Consider the following 22660-nt stretch of genomic DNA (forward strand, 5'->3'; position numbering starts at 1 on the left):
CTGTAATATGGCTCATTAGGCGGCGCACACTTTCTTCGTCCATCGTTTTGGCTATCTTATTCCACCAGGTCTTCGTCTGATTGATGTTTTTGACAACTTTTCCCTTTGCCTTGAGTCTCCTCTTCATGATTGCCCAGTATTTCTCAATAGGGCGGAACCAGACATCGTCATATAGCACAGAGACGTGCAGAAAACAAACGTGTATCTACGCAATTTGTCTATGTCTCCTATGTTCGCGCCTGAGCAAGTGTATGTTTCGAGATGTTGACTAAAACTGAGAGACATGCCTTTGACTAGCACTCGCACATAGTGAGCAGTGTGTTTGAAAAGCTCCTAGCAAGCACCGTGCAATGCACTGTGCTTATTAAAGCTTTTTGTTTTGCAAATTTTAACCGTTAGTATGTTTATTAGATCCTCTAGTTCTAACGATTATAATATATTTCGTCAATCATAATGCAACATTTCGATTCACTGAAATACTTGGTCAGGATACTGAATTTTATATTTACATAAACATCTTTTAAAAACGGTAACTAAAACCTGATAGCGATTGCTAGTAAATTACAGTCCAAACATTACAAAGTATTAAGAGTTAAGTTTTCGATTAGGTTATAGATCGTCCGTGTCCATCCTTCACCAAATTTAAGTATTCTTCCTAAAAACTTCTAGTTTCGTCACTTAATTCCTGATTAATACCGATGTTTCTTGGGGGAGTACCACCTAGTTGCATATTGAAAAACATTAGCATTTTACAGAACACCGATTGAAATCCGTTACAAGCTTGGATCGAAAAGTAATTTAGCACTTATGATGTGACTTATATGAGTTTTCGACAATAAAGCTATCAGTGTCCATACCTAGCTTCTACAAGAACATCCGATATCCTAAAAAGGTTCTTCCGGAATCGGTTCCAGAACTATTTCACAAATGACCAAATCAATTTTCGATAGCTAATACAACAGACAGCAACAGTGCTCATTTAATATCTTTCTAAAAAGTTACTGGTGCAAATTTTACGTCTCCTGAGGATCATAGTTCTAGATCTTGGGTAGGTTTATTCGAAACCTGATCTAAAACTTTTAAATACTCACATTCAATGCCATCAAACTATACTAATATCAAACTATAGGCGAAAATCCGTAACCAAGTGATCATTTAGTCCATTAAGTTATCTTTCTGAAACATCTAAAAATTCGGAATACGTCGTTTCCGCTAAGAAGCTGTTTAAATTTGGTGCCCCATGGTACAGACAGAGCAATTATAGATTATGGCTGGATTTGACGCACCATACAACACGTGAGTGTCCACCAATTTTGGAATGAATCATATGGTCTTCCAAAAGCCAAGGACGGACACCAACAGCTTAGCTGTTAAAAATGTGATTTGGTATGTCCCGCATACCTATATGGTTATTTCTTTTCTACAAGCCCACAACATATGCGGTTTCCACGGAAATGAACGTTATTGTGGTAGATCCAAGCACTGTGCTTATGAAGGAGCTACTCAGAGACATTTCTGTGCGAGAGCATGTGCTGCATACTTGGATGTGACTACGCTGTTTTCAGTTATCCCTTGCCTTGCAAAGCACAGCGCGCGACTGTCTCTTGCTTAAAGAAATAGGCGCCTACTAGTCACTTTAAAATATATTGTGCAGTCTCGGCAGACCGTGTGCTGCACTGTAAGAGAATAGTGTTACTCCCAATGTCTGGGCGGAACTGGGGGCAATTGGGTGGGTTAAGGTCTTTCTGAATAAACTGGACCCTTTTCCTCGCATACCATTCTTGAATGACTTTGCTGGTGGGATGGAATGGACGGCAAAATCCGTTTTTGGAGACACTCCTTTTGGTACAGTTCCGACGTCATTGTCGCATTTGTAACAAAAACTTTCGTTTTTCTGTCACAGCTGCAAATGCCCTGCCAAATCATGAATTTTCGTGCAAATTTGTCGGCAAAAACAAATTTAAATTTGCTTGGAACATCCCCCGAGCCGTTGCCAAGTAAAATGTTTGACCTGGCATTTGCCCGAAGTCAGCATTGACGTAGGTTTCATCGTCCATCAGAAGACACCCGTCGAACTTGGTTAGCACCCGGTCAGATAGCTTTCGAGTTCGGATTTTGGCCATATTATTCTGTTTTATTGTTCGATTTGACTGTTTGCTAGCTCGATACGAACTATGGACAGCACCGAATTTTCTGGCCAAATCACTGTCGGACAGATTGGGACAGTTCCACTCCGATGATTAGCGTGACGTGAGGTTTCCGAATCGTCGTCAATGTTTCCTTATACCGTTTTATAACGCGCCATACGGTATTTCTGGGCAATTCCAGCTGTTTAGCTAGCCTAGATGCAGACCACAATAGATTTTCTTGAATAACTGTGCACCAGTTAAAAATGGTGCACAGTTATTCAAGAAAATCTATTGTGGTCTGCATCTAGGCTAGCTAAACAGCTGGAATTGCCCAGAAATACCGTATGGCGCGTTATAAAACGGTATAAGGAAACATTGACGACGATTCGGAAACCTCACGTCACGCTAATCATCGGAGTGGAACTGTCCCAATCTGTCCGACAGTGATTTGGCCAGAAAATTCGGTGCTGTCCATAGTTCGTATCGAGCTAGCAAACAGTCAAATCGAACAATAAAACAGAATAATATGGCCAAAATCCGAACTCGAAAGCTATCTGACCGGGTGCTAACCAAGTTCGACGGGTGTCTTCTGATGGACGATGAAACCTACGTCAATGCTGACTTCGGGCAAATGCCAGGTCAAACATTTTACTTGGCAACGGCTCGGGGGATGTTCCAAGCAAATTTAAATTTGTTTTTGCCGACAAATTTGCACGAAAATTCATGATTTGGCAGGGCATTTGCAGCTGTGACAGAAAAACGAAAGTTTTTGTTACAAATGCGACAATGACGTCGGAACTGTACCAAAAGGAGTGTCTCCAAAAACGGATTTTGCCGTCCATTCCATCCCACCAGCAAAGTCATTCAAGAATGGTATGCGAGGAAAAGGGTCCAGTTTATTCAGAAAGACCTTAACCCACCCAATTGCCCCCAGTTCCGCCCTATTGAGAAATACTGGGCAATCATGAAGAGGAGACTCAAGGCAAAGGGAAAAGTTGTCAAAAACATCAATCAGACGAAGACCTGGTGGAATAAGATAGCCAAAACGATGGACGAAGAAAGTGTGCGCCGCCTAATGAGCCATATTACAGGAAAAGTTCGAAAATTCCTTCGAAACCGTGACAAATATTTTTATCCGTATTTTTTCTTAAAAGCATGAAGAAAAGGTTACATTTGTGTAAGAAAAGATCTTGAATTCAATAATAAATAGTTGAAATACACGCAATTGTTTTTGTTCCAATACTATCTGAAGCAAGCTTTAAGAAATTTCCCCTTCTTTCTGATTCCATGTTGTTTGTTTACAAAATACAGTCGTTTTTTGGCGAATCTAACAAAATTTCCGACACTTGGGCGCCAAGAACTTCCAAATCCGTCCACCAAGAGCGCCACAATATAAGCAAAAGTTTGATCCAATTCTAAACGAAGCAAGCTTTACCTCCTTCTTACTTACTTATTGGCCCATTGGACCCACATCCTCTTACTTATGGAGGCTTCAATCAATTGGGCACTCAGTTCCTTTGAAAAACCAATGAAGTCTCCAGGTCCGGATGGCATACTACCCATCGTCTTACAAAAAGCAAACGAGATTATAATGTCCGAGCTGATCAACTTCTTTCTTGCCAGCTTTACGTTGGAACATGTCCCGAAAAGCTGGCGGAAAGTCAGGATGGTTTTCATACCTTCATACCAGGATGGTGTTCATAAACATTCGTAATGAGTTCTTAAAGAACTCCCCTCTACATGGCAATCAACATGCTTACCTACACGGTAAATCTACGGAAACCGAACTTCATTGTCTAGTGACGTTGATTAAAAAGTCGCTCCCATGTCAAAAGACGGCACTTTGTGCTTTTATTGACATCAAAGGCGCTTTCGACAACACGTCCTTTGCTTCAACTAATACGGCTCTTCTTACAAACGGAACTGATCAGTCGACAATGAGCTGGATTCAAGCAATGCTGTCATGCAGGGAAAACTCAGCCTCATTGGGAGATACGTCGATCATGATCAAGAAGGCGTTCTCTTCCCCTTGCTTTGGTCACTTGTGGTCGATGCACTCTTGCACAAGCTATCAGAGCATGGTTATGAGATCGTTACGTACGCCGATGAAGTAGTACTTGGCCGTGACTGCCATGGCTTTTACCTGTCACCAAGACAGGTTCTCGTCAACAACCCGGATGTCGTTGGCTAACTTGCGTCACCATGAGCCTCTGGTTCTGCCTCTTCTACGCTGTCCTTGCGAATTTCAGTCGAGAGTTTCTCTGCCGATCTCGTTCGCTCCTCTCCTCAAGGTGTGTCCGATCCACTTCCACCAGCGTTCTCGAATTTCTGTAGTACCTCGTTGCATATCCAGTTGTTAGGCCATCAGGCACGAATGATTTATTGTAGGCAACGATTGGTAAATACCTGCAGTTTTTGTGTTGTCTCCGCTGAGACGCACCCCGTTTCGCAGGTATGCAGCAAGACGTATCTAACGTTTGAGTTGAAAATTCGGTTTGTCGTATGTAAATTGATCTGGTTTTACAGCCAAATGTTTTGCAGATCTGCAATGGCATTCCTGGCCTTCCTGATCCGTGGGACTATATCAGTCTTGGTACCACCATCGGGTGTTGTCTAGTTACCAAGATATTGTAAAGCTTCCATCCGCTCAATCTGTTGTCCCGCTACTGTAGAGTTACCAGTGTTCACTATCATAGACTTTTTTTATTATTATAGTCACTTTAACAGCTTAGGTCATTCGTGACTTCATAGACTTAGTATTTGTAACATCGACTGTAAGACCTGCTGCCTCGGTGTTCTCGGAAAAGTCTACTAACTTACTCTGCATATCGAGTCGGTGTTATCGGCAATGCCGTCGGCTAGGTCAAGGTCATTTAGCTGCTCCATCGTTAGAGTATTCCTAAGTAATCCTCAGTTTGGTCTACTAGACTACATCCATAACGATGAGAAACAGCAGTGGTTATCAAATGCAGCCCTGTCTCACTTTAGCAGCAACCCTTATAAGGGACAGGACACCAATGTGCAATACCTTGCACGAGATCGCCTCGTACTGAGCATCGATGAGATGGATAGGTTTATCTGGAACTCCTCTACGCCTGAGAGCGCCAGAGATGTTTCCGTGGTTGAGTCGGTCCAACGCCTTTACGAACACCAGCAGAAGAGTGCTCTGGAATTCGTTAATCGGCTCCAATATAACGTGGAGCGTTGTCCCAGCTAGCACTAACTCGTATATCAATGTACGAAAACTATCGTAAATATCTCCTAACAAACTCGAAATCGTAACTAAAGCTGGATAAAGTGGGATCAAGTTGATTTTCTGTCGTATATAATGATAATGTCTGACTTACATACGATTTCCAGCACAAAATCGTAGAGTAGTACGAAGCGACTTGCGCTTAATCGGATATTATCGTATATAAATACTTATATAGTCGTAACGCTCAAAATTATTCGTAATCACGTATATCGCCTCCAAAATAGTACGGATATGCCAATTTTGCGCATGAAATACGATTTATTTAGCATGTATATCTGTACGTAATGCTGATTTTTACCTTTCTTATACATATGAAAACGCTAGCTGGGGTGATATGGTCTAGTACATATGATCGGCTAGCATGCAATCCAGCTTGCTGCTCGTGGAGAATAGTGTCAATCTTCCCTGGATCCGATTGACGGTGACCTTAGAGAGTACTTTAAGAGTAATATACAAAGCAACGTGATGCCGCGACACGTGTCGCACTCAGGTTTCCATTTTTGCGGACTTTGACCAATATAGCCTGTGTCCACTCCACCGAAAAAGTTGGTGTTTCCCATATATTGCTAAATAGTTGATGCATCATCTGGGCTAATAAAGATGGGTCAGCTTTAAGCGTCTTGGCTGAAATACTGTCTATCCCTGGTGCTCTGTTGGATTTCATACTTTGCAGTGATTGCCTCAGGGTTGACACGATACGATTTGTTGGTTTCTGACATTTGAGACTCGAAAGAGTTGTTAAAAATGTTCAGTCCATCGTTTAAGCTGTTCTGTACGGTCAGATAGTAACTGACCAGCTCTGTCCTTTAGCGGCATCTTAGTATTGATCCTGGCACCACTATAATAAGGTGGCGAGAAAGATCATGCAACATACGGATATCACCATTGGTGGCAGCGATTTCTTCTTCGTTGGCTTGTGAGTTAGTCTAGGTTCTCTTATCTCATCTACAAGATCATTTAACAGCCCGCTCCAATTCGGCTTCTTGCTGACGGGCAGCTGTCTTAGCCGCTCTGGTTCGCGCTCGTTTAATGACGGCTTTCGCCTCTCTCCGCTCGTCGATCATCCTCCAAGTTTCATCCGAAATCTGCCATTCCATCACTGGTCATGTCGTGATGAAGGCGTTCTTGATGTCGATCCATTGCTCTTCGACGGTTCCATCAGGTGGCAACTCCGAGGCTCGAGATTCTCCAATCGACGGACATCGTAACGAAACTTTCTGCTCCCACCGCTGGACACGTGCGAAGCGCAAGCGTATTTGGCCATCGTGGGAAACACACGTGCGATGTTCTGTGGGGATGAGCGATCCACCAATGACCATATTGTTATTAACGCAAAATTTTATAAACACCTCTCCGTTTTCGCTCATCTCTCCTAGACTATGGCGTCTCATGACGCCTTCAAAGTCCGCGTTGTTTGCGCGTTAAAGTTGCACAAGTGGATGTGAATCTACTCACTGTTGATCTGAATGAACCACACAGTTCAGCAGGTTTTAGAAACTCTCATTCTCTTGCATGTCTGGTGTTCGCCTACGTGTCCGGCCTACGGACCTCGCTTAGCCCTAGGATTCCGAGCTTCAGGTGGCTAGCTATCCTTGGGCTCTATTCTCACAGTCACCTCACCTAAGTTTTTTGGGTGAGAGCACAATTTGCGATTCTGAGAGTCACCTAGGTGACTCCGCTCACCTGAGTGACTGTACAAATCAAATGGGTCCTGTAAGGTGAGGTGAGGGTGAAGTAAAAATAGGGCGCGTGAAAGAAGTAAGGTGAGGTGAGGTGACTGTGAGAATAGGGCCCCTTGAAAGTTGAGCCAGCTCACGCTGCTGGGCAAGGGTCATATTTCATGTTCCGGTACGTGTCCGTGTTTACATGCTAAAGGTCATTGCCAATAATCCAGATCGATTTCTTTTTTCATTTTCCGTAACGTGTTAATTTTTCGGGTATAGCAGGTTGTTCTTGTTAGCCTATTGTTGGGAACACTGGCAACCTTAACCCAGAAATTACCACAGGGCTTACCGTTGACAGGTAACTGTCATACGGATTGATATCACTGGTGTCATCGTTAAAGTGTCAAGTCACATCATCATCGTTCATCTATTCTTTCCCGAAAATTGAGCAAGCAACACGCTTTTAACATGTCGCGTAATAGAATAATATTTTAATTCGTAACGTAGTGAATAGCATATTTATTTAATCTATCACACCACCTCGTCACGGGGTGGTGTCAGCATCGTATCTCGTAGCTAACTGAGCGTTCAGTCCGTAAAGGTAAACATAATACTCCAGTCAGTTAACTGCTGCTCACGTCGGTGGTTTAGCCACGAATTTCCATACTCGTGTGCATCTCTTCAGCATAACTAACATATGAACTTGTAATAAAATATGATCACAGGGTTGTATTTACTGACCATTATAATAACTCAACCCTGCAATTGGCAGTACCACAACAACAACAACAAGCAGTTTTTGTGCAATTAAAATCTATTTTCAAATACACTCAAATCTCGTTTTACATCCATTATTGGGGGACGTAAATAAAAATCGATCGTTAAAAAAGGTCGTTAAGGTGAAGGTCATCAAAGTCCAGTTGCTTTTTTACTGATTTCAGTACTTGTTGCCGCTATCGTTTTGTTGAGAATAGAGTTGCTAGTAGTAGGTAATAATCTGTGATGAACAATTATGAAACGTAGAATCACGTATCTATTTTACGGCCTTTAATTTTATAGTGAAAATAATTGGTCAATTTCATGCTCAAATGTTTACGTTGGCATCAGTCCTTATAAACATCCGTTCCCTTGGCAACGTACAACAATGACGGTCGCGGATTCGGAAATGCAATCGAAACGAAGTGAAGTTTTTCCTATCAATTCAAGTGAACAGTTTGTGCAAAATCATTATAAAAGGGTTTATTTCTAATTCCCGTCGTAGTAAGTAAAGCCATTCTAATTTTCATCATTTGTTGCATCCAAAAGTTCCTGTGCTGATTTGACTAAAACACACTTACCTTCCGATCCGTGAACTTTGAAATCACTGAAAAGCGATTATTAAAGCATATTGAAATAACGCAACTGACTTTATTTCTTAAATTCGTCGCACCGTTTTAAAATCCGTCCATCAAAATTTTTCATCGTCCGATCTAAAAATCACAACAATGTTTACGAAGCTAACGCACATGTATTTGTGTAGGTCGGCATGACAAATCTTATTCTGCCAAATTTCTGCAGGACAGGCAAGTTTTCCTGGCTGTAGAATAACGACAATGCCTTGCGTGAGTTATTTTCATGTATGAATGTCGGAAATTAAAACGATTAGTCGACATTTTCTTCTTCGTCGCACGAAAAAACGTAGGAAATTTGGCTGGTAGCACTTCTTTAATGATAAAAAGCATTTAAATAGATCTCAGCTCAGCTCAGATAGACAACAAACTAAAATATTAGGGAATAACTAATTTTGCATTGTGCGTCACAAAAATGTTGATATTTTTAATAATTTGTGTTGGATAGGACGGGAATAGGCAATTACGACGAAGCAGCAACATACCCTATCTTACTAAATAACGGTTCGAGTGGTCAACTTAAAGTTTTCTGTGCCTCAAGTTAAGTTTTGCGAGTGATGTGAGATGTGACGAATGGAACGACCGAAAAAAATACTGAAAAATCGACGGCGAAAAAGTGAAAATTTAGTGATGAATTTTAATTGGGCAGAAATCTCAATATTTAGTGTAATTTATGCCCCAAAAAGTAATAGAATCTATAGAATACACTGTTTAGTGCTTTGAGTTGCAAGATCTTATTACGGCTAGCAGGTTAGTTGACCGAATTTTATTTTTTTGTGATGGTTTCCCAAGTCTATGGGAGCATGTTGGTACACTGAAGAAGGGAAGGGAAGGGTGATATTCGGTGCCATACTGACTGCCATAAGTGTACTCTGACGACCTTGTCGTTTATTCAAATTTTGGACGTAAAACGGGAGAACGTTAAAATATACGTTGGACGTAAAAAGAGAGGACGTTAATTCAAAATTTGGACATAAAAAAGTGGACATAAAAAAATCACTTCTTTTAATTGAATGAACGCAGAAGGAGATGTGTTTTAGACCTTGGAAAAATGGATCGAATTAATTCGTACTCTTAATAAAATTACAAACATGTCTCATTTATTTCTGTCGGTTAATAAAAATAACATCAAATTTATCACTTTCTGTAGTGCCGAATTCAATTAACACAGTCAACGTTCGGTATTTTCGCCAATCAATGGCCTGTATTCGGCTAAACCTTTTCTACATCCTCATCTACGTAGGCCAACGGTAAATCCACCACCAGTCCACTTACGCTGATCTTTTTACTGTTTCGTTTATTGTTTCCGGTAGTCACTAGAAACGACGATTTTCTACTTTGCTGCAGCAAACTGGCTTCCTCCTCGCGCTTTTCCTGCAGTGCGTCCATGGCAGTCGAGCCTTTGTTGATTGCATCAATGGCTGCCCGAAGCTGTGAAAAAAGGAAAATGTGAGAAAACTTATGAAAAACAGACGCCATAATGTGTGCTAACCTCTTTCAAGCTAACGACGCCCACCAAACAGCCATAGTTGGTAACATACGCAGATTGTATCCCGAGAACGGAAAACATCCGATGCACCTTGAATATTGAAGTGTTCTCCACCAGTTGAACAGGAGCCGGATCAATCTGTAGCAGGTGCAGATCTATTGTCTTGGCCATTTCTAGCTCTTCCCAACGATTGCGTTCTTCTGGTAGGAAATCGAAGTGCCTATCCGGTGTCATGAATACTGTATTAGTGTTTCTGGGCCCAGTCTCCGGATCGAGTTCTAATTTTGATACGGTTTTCTTTTTAAACAGATTTCGCAAACTGCGGGACTTACCCCCCACTTCCTTTTTGGGCACATTGGAGTGGAAACGTTTAAATGGTGGTCTACTATTTGGGGCATCTTTCGTTTCACTTTCTCCCGACTGTTCGCTGGCATCGTTGAAAATTTCAAAAACAGATGGTCGTTGGTTTTTCTGATCCTTTTCCTGCTCCTCCAGCCATCGTTTGGCTGCTGCTTCTTGCCTTGTTGCTTTACCCAAGTGTTTATCCATTAGTTCGAGCAGATGCACTCGGTCTACACTGCCCAAAAGAACTGGCTCTTCGGGGTCGCTTACAAGTGGTAGACTATTAAAATCCGTGCTCGCCTCCAGTATGTCAGCGAGCTCACGATACGTAATTTCTTTCCAGATGTACAATACGTCACTAATCATAAAGTCCTGCACGTAGACATTGTACATATCCATTTCATATGATGGCGATACCTCCGGTAAATGGGGCAAATGTTTAATATCCGCCAGCATATCATACATCGACGGTTGGAGCTTGCGTGCCACGATGTTAGCAACCAGCGCTGCTACAATTATGGGACCCATATATCGAACCTGACCGGTAATTTCGAACACAATTGCACAGATGGATACCGTGTGTGTGACGGCTCCGGCGAAAGCGGCTGCACCGACTACAGCGTATCCGCCCGGGATGATAGGGGCCAACAATCCAGCACCATACGGTAGACCATCCGGTAGCCACACGTGCAGTGTTTCACCAAATAAGCGACCCAGAGCGGCACCAATTTTGAACAACGGAACAAACATTCCGCACGGTACGGGCATCGTAGATCCAATGATACTGAAGATGTACTGTAAATCGAAAAGACTATATAAAATTTCGTTGATAACCATTTCAAAAATCTTACCGAGAACGCTAAGAAGATAGACAGATGAACGATGGCGCTCGTTTGGGGAGTGGTCCAATTGGAAACGATGTCCGCCTCGTGCGGATCCAGATTTTGCTTGCTCCAGGTGAAGTTGGAGAATAATTGGTGAAAGTGATCGTGGCCGTTCAGCTCGCCGGCCGTATACCGGCCGATACCGTTCGGATACTGCAGCGTTGCGATGATAAATGAAATTATTGCCGGATACAGTAAGCGACTAGTTTGACAAAAGGAAACAAAGTTTAATCGTCTAGGAAGTTGGTTGTTACATCTAAATAACAAACATTAAAATTACGACTCACGTTTTCTGCAGGTATTTATGTATACGAGTTGACTTCATCCACAAGGTGTAAACCTTTATTATCCATACAAAGAGGGCACCCAGCACTCCACATATAACTCTAAAGCAACAAAATAAGAAATTTCACTATTATGGCAATGCAAAGCTTTGCTAAGCGGTTAAGTTAAAGAATTGATCTAACAGCCTTACCCGAACAGGCCAAACACAAACAACTCCTGCGGACAGAACGGGACATCTTGCGTGAAACTGGTTTCGTACAGAGCCGTGATTGTGTTTTCCACATTAAACCACACGAACAGTAAACGGTACAGCATCGTGCCAAAAACGGCTCCCAAAAATCCTCGCCAGTAATTGCGTACGGCAAAGTACGGGGCGGTAGCTTCAATGCTAAACAGCACTCCGCCCACGGGCGATGCGAAGCAGGCACCGATTCCGATGGCCGACGCTGCGGCCAATAGGTCCGTAGTGTGCGCATCGCTGTCCGGTCCGACGCCAATCGATGTCATCACTTTTCCGAACAACTGCGAAAGAATACTGGCAATGTGCACAAAAGGGCCCTCCTTTCCGAGGGGCATTCCCGACCCAAGAACCATCGCCAAGCCGAATACCTTCGCAACCAGCGTGCTGAAGTTCAGATAGCCTTTGATCACTACACCCCGTAATATGGCGCGAATTTCCGTAAACCCAGAACCTATGGCTTGTGGTGAAACAGCTTGCACGAAGCCAGAAGCCAACATAATCAACAGTACCGGTAATGAAACCCAAGTTAAAAACTGCAGAAATCCGTTGTCTGGAACCATGTGAAATACTTTCACTCGACTATTATGTATGAACCAAACGGCTTTATCAATTCCGAATGAGATCACGGCTGTTGCCAAACCCAAGACTACCATAAGCATCCACTCATCCCCCAATCGACCAAAAGTATTTCGCCATAGTTTAGCAAGCCACAAGTAAAATTTGTTTGTGTGAATATCGTGTAGTTCCTGAAAAAAACATAATTAGGTTTTAAGTAAAAATACTAAGTTTAAAGTGGACAGGCAACAGAGAAACGACCTTACCTTACGCCAAGGGTCGTCCACGCTTTTGCGCTTCCAGCCCTTGATTTTCTGTGCTTCCAGTTTCGCATACTTTCCAAGATCGCGAGTATACTTGCCGCACATCTAGAAGAAGAGTTGGAAAATCATGTCAACCACAGTCAATGCAATTTCATCATACCACGGTCGAAGTATAGCCATAAACATTACTGCTTTTGTCATAGGTTCTCGCAGGTCCGGTATTTGTTCCTGGTGGTCGCAGGAGGATATTGTTGTTGTTCGGCGGTTCGATGAATGGTTCTTTGCTGTCCGAAGTCATTGTGCGGTTTTAGTTGTGGACCTTGAAATATACTTTGTTTGTGTTATACTTTTGAACTGTTGTCGTCGGTGCAACCAGGCGGTGTAGATTCGTAGTGTTTCTAGACATAAATTTACCAGAAAAAATATTCTCTTAGTCAATACTTTTAGCCTTATCAAATGTTTTCGTTTCTTCCAATTTTCGTCTTACATATTGAGCATCCCAAAGCAAAATAAGAAATTGATCGCGTGAAACAAAAAAAAATCGTAATGCTTCTTAGCCTGGTGCGATGTCCACATTGGCAGAACTAGCGCCCATTTCTAGGGGGGCTATAGCGCCGGAATTTTTTCGACCGTTTTATTGGTCGGCCAAGTCAATTTTTCTAGAGGGGCTAAATCTCTCCGAGGGGAGGGGGGGAGGGGGTCGTGGTTGATAACGGGATCTACCGACAACCGGTCTCAGACAAGCGCGGTGCCGTTTTGAACGCGACTCCTCCTGATCTCTCGGACGGTTCCAGCTCGTCTCAATTATCTTCTCATATGGGGCGCATTAAAGCTAGCATTGTAAAAGCCCCCGAGTCCCGGCCCGCGTCTAGCAGTCACACCCACACACACCCACCCACCCACACACACACACACACACACGCGCACGCACACACACACACACACACACACACACACACACACACACACACACACACACACACACACACACACACACACACACACACACACACACACACACACACATACACACACACACACATACACACACACACACATACACACACATACACACACACACACACAAACACACACACACACACACACACACACACACACACACACACACACACACACACACACACACACACACACACACACACACACACACACACACACACACACACACACACACACACACACTGCAACGGATACCGCTACATAAATGCACTTTCAAAGATGCCAGTGACACTTACCGTAGGCTGAATAGTTCTCTCTACAAATCCTATTTATTAAGGGTGCAATTTAATTTGCGAAATAATCATAAGAGCATTTGGGCATTCGTAAACTCCAAGAAAAAGGTTTCCCATCCCTTCTAGTGTGATCCTGGGCGGAACGGAACGGAATCCTCGACAATTACCGAATCTTGTGAACTGTTTGCCGATCATTTTTCTTCTGTGTTCGCGAGTGGCTATATAGGGTAAAGAACTAGTTTTAAGCAGTCTAAGCGGGTCACTGATTGTTTTACCTTATTACAAGCGATGGGTTGACTAAGTGGGGGATATCAGCATACCAATCTTCTTGCTATCTTTAGTTCTTCAAGCTGTTACCATTGGAAGACACTATTGTTGAGCTAAACTTTTGATTTTTCGCTTTAAAAGTTGGAGCGGCGGAACTAATTTTGAACAGACCGAACCCATTTTCACCCGCAAGGTGCTTTTTTAAGCAATCCTGAAATCTGAATTTTTTTACGTCCCCTTAAAAAATCCCTCGAACTTTTCCCCCTATTCAGTAAGTTCGCGTTCCTATCCGCGACCTACTAATCGGCATCTGATGCGTAATCGGCATAGCGTATCGGCATCACCCCATCGACAGGCAACCATGTTTTCGCTGCCAACATCTCGTGTGTGCGAAAATGATATAGCATGTCAGCACTGCGTTTCACTCAACTGCCAGCAGTCTGATTTGGGCCCGTTGTCAAATTTTGAGCCCACGACATGTTGTCGCTGACGTTTACTGCAGCTCGTTATAGAGATGTCGATGGGGTGATCGGCATAGATGCGTAAAATGCCATCTGTCTAAATTGTTTATCGGGGCATACACTCACCGCACCGTTCGGCAAACGGTATTCGTCGTCTCTTTTATTCTCTGGTGTTCTTATGGGAAACTGCGAGTTTGACGTCTCACTCGCTGTTCATAAGGATGGTGGGAGAACAAAAGAGGTAAACATATAGCAGTACAAATGATCCGACTCAGAACAGTGTTGTCAAAGCAAATAACATTGAAACACATCGTTGCTTTATTAAATCACTGAGAAAATCTTCGAAAATTATTGAAAAAGCTGTCTTTTGTGTTGTTTTTAATAAAGAAAAATTAATTATAAACATACATTTCTCTTGAAAGTATTGAAACACGTTTTCACCATAGGAGGTTTTAGGTAATTTCAAACTTAAAATTCTTATTTCCAGAACCGAAACAGTGCCTTGGCAACACGATAGTTCATCAGTTGTGCTGCAGCTGCTACTAGTGGTGAACACGTTCCGCCAATTAAGAATTTGTTTTCAGTTTTGCTAGAAAATAATAAAACTTTTGGCTAGTGATAAAGCCTTAGATAATAGAAAAAAAGAGAGTGAATAATATGGTATGTGACAATTGAGTGCTTGACTTTCAGAGCGGTTGTAATCAGTGCTGAAAATTTGATGAATTCGTTAGTAGCGAGGTGGCGATTGCTGAAGAGCAGCTGAAAAATGTACGTTTTTGGACAACAATTTTTAATTCATCATATTTCTTGTCGGAAACTCAGTAAATTGTGTTTGTGTGAATCAAATGTATGGTTAAGTGATTTGTGAAGATGATCCTATCAAAAGATTTTGAAAATATGAATAAAAAAGTGCATTTTCGGATCATTTATGTTCAACTGATTAAAATAGGTAACACTGCTTAACTCGTTCCTTACCCTACTATACAATCTGTTACCGATCACTTTCAAAATGATCGGTACAATAAAAGAGTTTGTTTAGTTTAGCGCTTTTAGTTCGTAAGTTTGTCAATATTTTGTTTTGCGTATGATCGGCTCTTAAGAATTGTTGTTAGTTTGTTAAATTTTTGTTGTTGTTAATACTTTGTTATTTTTGGTTAACATAGGTTTAAATCATACTAACACTACTAATATAAAAAAACAACCGTTAATTAGGCTACGGCAATTTGCGAAAACAAAAACGAAAATATATTGTAGCCGTTTACAAGCCCGTGGAATCCCCGCCAGATATCACTCTAGGGAAATAAAAGAGGCCTTCGGAGCATACCCAGGAACGCGCAGACCAGACGTTGGGGATTTGGAACGAGTTTCATAAGAAACCGTTATTAATTCCCTAGATGGCCGCCACAAAAGAAAAGATTTATTAGACAATGTACCGGAAAACCCGCAACGGCAAAAGACGGCGAAATAGTCCGCACTAAAATTCGCGTTGACGAACGTAAGCTGCTGCCACCTACAAAAGTTTACTGTAGGGGTGAAACGGAATAGGGATTTCTTAAAGAGCGCAAGAGATCGAAACATTTTGGCAGATTTTCACCCACACGTACATACGGGCATTTCTAAGAGTGTGCAAGAGATCGTTTGATGCCGTCAACGCGAATTCAACCACTAAACTAACTCCCATGGATCCTGAACAGCCCTGGAACAGTTCAACCGGTTCGGCGATCTGGCGAAATATCACTATCGAACCTACACCATCCGGTTTAGAAAAGAGAGAGAGGAGGTCATCGGAGATTAGAGGGAGATGGCGAATGAAAAGTGTCGCACAGGGGATTGGGGAAACGATTGAAATCGATCCAGCCAGTCGAGCTCGACCCGTATGGTGGAGTGCACCGATTCTCGAAAAGCTAAAAACTGTGCAGTCTAAAATCGCAATTTGCGCTCTGGCTAAAGTGCAATCTTAAATACGGCTGAGGTTTCTAGACCAGCCATAAAAAGCTTGACTTGTCATGTGGCAAACTGTGTTACGGGTTTCGTGCTATAGCGGGCAACGTGCGGAAACAGTAGTGCGTGACGAAATTGACCCGATCTTACCACGGGTGGCACAGTAACATCTTAAGGCAGTACCACCCACTCTGGGCAGCAGATGACAAAGCAAGCTATTTTTTTATACGGCGGAACGTCGTAAGGCCTCGCTACATATTCTAGACGTTTTCCCGGATATCTGTGGAAGATAAGAACCCCCCAGGTAACATTTTTGTTGTATAATAGCTTATCAAGCACTTGTTCCAGGGGAATTAGCTGTACAATAGTTTAATAAGCTATTACGCAACAAAAATGTTACTTGGGCCACGTTTCGTGCATTCACCTGGATATGTCATCGCACGAAAACTCAGCTATTCGACCGCAAAGCGGTCGAGGTATGTACGTCCTCTCTCTTTCTCTCCTGTGATCCTGCATGTCATCGGTGGGCCCCAACGCGTCGGAATCGGTACCGCAACGTGAAAGTCGAACCAGAAATTCGGAATAAATAGATATAATGGTATATTATCTTTAATTTTTACAAGAGCCGATCCCTTTTCTCTACTGAACTCTTTTTCGTTGTCCGCTTAGTTGTTTCGTGACGGTAAGTAATCGCATGTACTATGTCTCCCGGACACGCTACGACCCTGAGTAGAAAGAGCGAGCCAGCAGGGCACCACGATAGGTTTTAATGTCGATGATGCTTTCCATCAATCAAAACGTGGTCGATTTGCGAGTCTGCCTGTTGTAGTGATCTCCAGGTGACCGATATGGAAGGTTGTGTCAGAAGTTGGTACTTCGAATGGTTGGAGGCGGCGAGTCGGTTTTGTTCGTAAGCGGGTGTGCGCTAGAGATGGTCGGGTAGCGGAAAATTTGCCCGAAACCCGCACCCGTACCCGTACCCGCCGGGTTCGGGCATTGGAAAAAAATAATTTGCGGGTTCGGATCGGGTACGGGTTCTTAATTTTTGTTTTTGAAACCGGCTTACGGGTCCGGTCGGGTATCTCTATTGAATGTTAAATGTGGAGACTAAACTAAAGATGATCGGGTACCCGGGCCCGTCCCGTACTCGACGGGGTTCGGTCGGGTTCGGGTATCAAAAATAATAAACTTGCGGGTTCGGGTCGGGTACGGGTTTTAATTTTTTTCTTAATCGGGTACGGGTCGGGTTCGGGTATTCAAATTTTCATACCCGACCATCTCTAGTGTGCGCTGAACTTTCTAATAACCGGTCTGAATTTTTCTTCCTGGCCAACCAGAACATTGAGGTCTGCGTTGTCGTATTCCCATTCAAGATGCGTGTTAAAACGTTCTTATCGTCCTCAACACTTCCTAAGTGTGAGCAATGCACTTTGATAATGCAAATGTTGAAGAAACGGCCTCTAAGCTATATCCAACTCATATGTATTGCCACAGCTCTGTACCGTAGACTCCTTCCAGCATACATTTTGCACCATAACAATGTCGAACTTGCGGGCCCTCAATAAGTCGAAAAGAACGCGGGTACTTCCCAGAAAATTAAGGCCCTTGCAATTCCTTGTACCTAGCTTCCAATCGTAAGTTCTTTTTCGTTACCTTGGTCTATGCGGATTGTTCCGGTCCATATTCACATTATATACTTCATGCAGAGCCGTAGCGTGACATTGTGGCGCCCTTGGCGGAAACCCAATTTGGCGCTCCCTTGTTTCCTAAGTCGGTGTTCCTTCCAAGTTTATCATTTTTTCGTATTCGCCGTTTATCCAACATTTTGCTGCACTTAGAGTAATTTCGGATAAGGATTCGACGCCTTGCCAGGTGGGTTCACCGGACCCTTCGCTATGGCTGATTAAAAGATAGACATCCGCATGTTATTCAACTCTTTCGTGGTGTTGGCGATCAGCTTCTTCTCCGTATTGGGTTGGCCACCAAATCATTGGAGTTGATGCTTCGTTAGATCTTTGCCTCCTCCCTAAATTTTCCATTGGTAGCAATTGGGGACGTTGGAAGAGTTAGTGATCGTCGTTATGTTTATCTTCCCCGGTTTATCTCTTCTAGTGATCTCTTGGCACGATAAGCTAAGGCCCGGTCCGGCCAAATGACCACATTCTTTGTGTGATACTTGATGAAGGTGGCAACTTCTGTAGATACTACACATTGTATGAGCCCTATTCTGTAAGTCACGTCGAGTGTCACTTTGCTCGACTAGTCGACTTTTAGCATTATGTAAGTCACACGCGACTCGATTTTGTCGAGTAACTCGACTGAGTCCACCGCCAAAAAGCTAGTGACTAAACGGTTAGCAAGTGACGCCTGAGCTAGCTTTGTTTTGGTCGTGCATTGAGCCGCTATGCTGCCCGTTCTTCTTGCACTCGACACTCGACAGTGACTTAGTCGAGCCGAGTTGCTCGACGTGACTTACGGAATAGGGCCCATTCGAATCCCCTCATTCACCGTAAACCCCGAATGAAACAACTGCGGCTTGAACATTCTCTTCTTGCGGATCGTCAGCCACAGAAGGATAATCTTAGGGAAGATATATTTCCGGATACGTAAAGCACTCGGTCCTCTGCCAGTCGTTGCCGTCCAGCGTTAAGTAGTTATGACCATGACATAGTGCTTTGCCGGAAAGATGGTTTTCACCAGCACTTCAGTCGTTCACTGGGTGATTGCCGGGTGCCACTTCCGCATAAAAATGTCCATTTTGGCCAAGTACTTCTTCACCGTTTAGCCGATTGCTCCAACCTCCCGGCCAAAGGCGCGATACGATGAGATCACCTTACTCTCGGTCTTCATCTTTAGCTTCTGCTGTACGTAAAGGTCGCGCAGCTCTGTCGGGCGACCGAAACCAGACATTCAATCAACCCTTTCGCCGATCTCGCGGGAGAGGATGTTGTAACTGCCAGATTGGTTCTATTCAGCGGATGTTTTACTGAAATGCAGGCATTTATGGGCGCCTTCAAGAGCTGGCGCCCTTGGTGGAGGCCAGTCTGGCCAACCGCAGGCTATAGCACTGGCTTCATGTACTGGTATTTTTAAAAGATGACTTGTAAGGTCTGCACCAACCCCCTGTGTCGCCGAAGGACCATTGGGACATTACTGTTTAGCGTCCCATACTGACCCTTCCCTGTTAGCATACGACCTTAGTTCCCACCGGGGTTAGTTACCCGATCTCCACTAAGGTTGCTTGAATCCTGGCTGGTACCACGAGGAGCTAGGAAATTGCTGGATATGAGGCTGAAAACCACTATGGGGTTTATCTTAAGCATTACCCGGCCGTTTACCAACCTGTTCGTAATACCTATTCAACGATTATTGAAATAATTCCTATTTCCATAATATCAGCAAATCAACATATATGCTCGCATCATTAGCAATAGTGTAAAACTCCATGAAATTTCCAATTTTTTGAAGTACCCATGAAGCATTACCAGTGCAATTCAAATGCAAGCCAATAAGAATTGGAATTAGTGATTTGTGAATTGTGAATTGTGAATAAAGCCAAAAGAAATAGGAAACTTCGTGGTTCTTCAATGGTCTTTGCCAATTCGTATAATACTGAAACATACACTGATTTTCCCAAGGATTCTCCAAACAACAAAATTGTCTGTCATGCTTTAGAATAACTTTTTTGTGGCAGCAAATACCTTAAGAACAGTTTTCTAATTTTATTCAATTCCACTAGTCACTTCATTCATTGTTCGCTGCAAATTCACGCTCGGTTGTATCATTTTGTATTTTTGATAAAAATTTTGATTTAATCACATTTTTTGACACGTTGTAAAATAAATATATTCCCGATTTCACATTAAAATGCAATTTACTTGGTTTATTGTTGGCAGAAACTCACTTCAAAATTCATATTTCGCATCAGCTAAAAGTAACACTAGTAAAAACTGTGTTTCAACTGTAAGATCAATGTTCCCGAAAGTCGTTATATATCCATTTATAATTTCGCCAAAGTCTAAAGTCATAATCTTACCAGAAATACGATTGTTTGTTTTTATAATTGTGATAAAATCGAAGAAAAATCTATAATATTAACGATATGTAATTAAGTTACAAAAAATAAGTAATCTTACTTTGGATTTTTTGGAATCAATCAAAACTAGCGCACGTTTTTCCTTTTTCCGGTAAAGATTGCACTTATCGCGATGCACTCGAAAGAAAATTTACATTTTTTGAAACTTTCACAACAAAATTTTTCCACTAATTGCGCGGTATTCGATTTTCTACGAAATGTTGCGATTCACAGCAGCATGTACTAGGGCCGAAGGCAAAGCCGATTGCTTCCGCGAGAGCTCGATCCGGACTGATTTGGCGACATACTAAATCAATTTCCTTTATTTGACACCTTTAAATGGCAGAGAAAACAAAACGGAGACACGTGATTAAATGAATACTATGTCACGCAGACACTGGCTTACTATTGGTAAGAAAACTAGTCTAGTGTGGCTCGCGAAACACTAGTTTCTGGTAAATATCATTCTTACTGATTAGGCAGCAAGAAGCGATGAAAATTAGCGTTATCGAATTAGTTATTAGTTTCAAACAAGACTCCGAACAACTCCTTAACATACATACGTCGTCGATACGTCGTCGTTAATTCGTTCTTTAGCGGCCATTATAAACACATTTGCTGCTCAAATTTCAAATGCTGATTCATAGTTGGGAGTTGATAAAGGCTCACGCTTTATTTTAATCAATATCGAATCTAGAGCCTTTTAATTAAAGTTGTAAAAAAAAACAAGGTTAAATTAAACATGGCAACTGTAGAACTCCAATACCTAGCAGTGAACTGTAGATTTAATCCTCGTCTACTAAGTTCTGTCAAATGGCCCAAGTAACACGTGTACTACCGTAATTGTAAGATTTGAGCAGAGTGACGTTACAGATTTTCTCTATCACACACCCACGCGCTAATACAGGAAAAATATACATGCAAACTGAGATGATAATTTGACTTCTACCTCTAGGGTGACGAAATCTTATTTATCCTTGCACACATTTGCAGAGTTATTTGATTGGAATGATTTTCTAAATACCCGGTCGTGCACCGGTCTTAATTCCCTGGCGAAAAATAACATCCTCTGGTCACCCTATCAGACACTAGAACAGCACAAAAGCATATCACTGTCAATTCGACATAAAGGTCTTGACAATGGAGAACGATTAAGCGGAATTATTAGGTGTCGTCGTCAGTAGATGGCCGCCTATTTGAACCTATGCTCTAATTGGCAGGTGTTGTTGATTTTCTTCTGCCAGAAACGTGAGCATTTCTTCCGCTTAATTAATTGGACAAACTTAAGCAGCCATAGGCGAATAGCAGAGTGATCACAAAGCACAGATTTTAAACGTTTTTTTGTTCATCGAAGCTGCTGAAGTTCCTCTTTTATTTTTTTTAATCCCCAAAATCGATCTTCAGAGTGTTGCCTTTTAGCGCTGAGTGGGCAAAACTAAGCATTTGACATATTCCAGCGTTAAGAGACACAAACAGCACCCATTGTTACCGTGTGAATCGCCTCCTGTTTCACCAATTTTTTAGCAAATACCTTGTAAGATAGTTGCTTAAAGAGTACATTATCTTCCACTACAATACCAGGGATTTTATGAAACAGGAACCGATCTGCATAGTAGGGATAGTGTCCCGTAACGCTGGAATGTGTCATTTACGCTATAGTTATGCAATGTTATCTAGCCCCATCACGAGACTCGGTAGCATGGCCCTAATAAGGCAACCTACCTAAATCGAATACACTATGAACAATCAAGGAAATTCGACTCGAAACATTCGGCATGGACAAAGGCGATGAAATGAGTATATGCAATGAATATTTAGTACCACGGACTGCAGTACGCTAAATTTCGTGGATGGCGACAGCGTGCTGCTCGATCAGCTAGAACCCGGAAGTTCGGCATTATTACACTGCAGTAGATCTGTCGCAAAGGCCAGAAGGTATGGAGGATTCGGCGCGGCAAGGCTCAATTTTACCAGAGCGATGGGACGACCAACGAGCTGGGAACGGGTTTAACAGTAATGGGCAGAATGTAAGAACGCGTAATGGGCTGGAAAGCGATCATCGAGGGGCTGTGTGTGTTGGAGATAAAGGCCGTTTCTTCAACTTCAGCCAGCGTCACAAACGACGATGAGAAGGAAGTGTTCTATGCGCAGCTGGAGGCAACGTACG

At 42.6% G+C, this 22660-nt stretch overlaps 1 protein-coding gene across 1 annotated transcript; it reads right to left on the reverse strand.

The window, feature by feature from the left end:
• Positions 1-9649: 9649 nt before the first annotated feature.
• LOC128745448 (chloride channel protein 2-like) lies at positions 9650-12794 on the reverse strand. The gene is made up of 7 exons (XM_053842523.1): positions 12657-12794; positions 12500-12601; positions 11628-12424; positions 11120-11354; positions 10259-11063; positions 9930-10204; positions 9650-9868 (listed from the first exon to the last, which is right to left on the reverse strand). The coding sequence occupies exons 1-7, from the start codon at positions 12792-12794 to the stop codon at positions 9650-9652; spliced, it is 2571 nt and encodes an 856-aa protein (XP_053698498.1).
• Positions 12795-22660: the final 9866 nt, after the last annotated feature.

The sequence above is a fragment of the Sabethes cyaneus genome, chromosome 1 (genome assembly GCF_943734655.1).
Source record: "Sabethes cyaneus chromosome 1, idSabCyanKW18_F2, whole genome shotgun sequence".
In the NCBI taxonomy this organism is placed as follows: domain Eukaryota; kingdom Metazoa; phylum Arthropoda; class Insecta; order Diptera; family Culicidae; genus Sabethes; species Sabethes cyaneus.

What these genes read in the sequence shown, in the direction of transcription:
- LOC128745448 (XM_053842523.1), bottom strand. Translation starts at nt 12,794, where the DNA reads ATGACTTCGGACAGCAAAGAACCATTCATCGAACCGCCGAACAACAAC. An exon ending in TTTGTGTTTGGCCTGTTCGG is followed by an intron (nt 11,355 to 11,627) that starts GTAAGGCTGTTA and finishes TTGTCAAACTAG; the next exon opens with TCGCTTACTGTATCCGGCAA. An exon ending in GCCCAAAAAGGAAGTGGGGG is followed by an intron (nt 10,205 to 10,258) that starts GTAAGTCCCGCA and finishes TATCAAAATTAG; the next exon opens with AACTCGATCCGGAGACTGGG.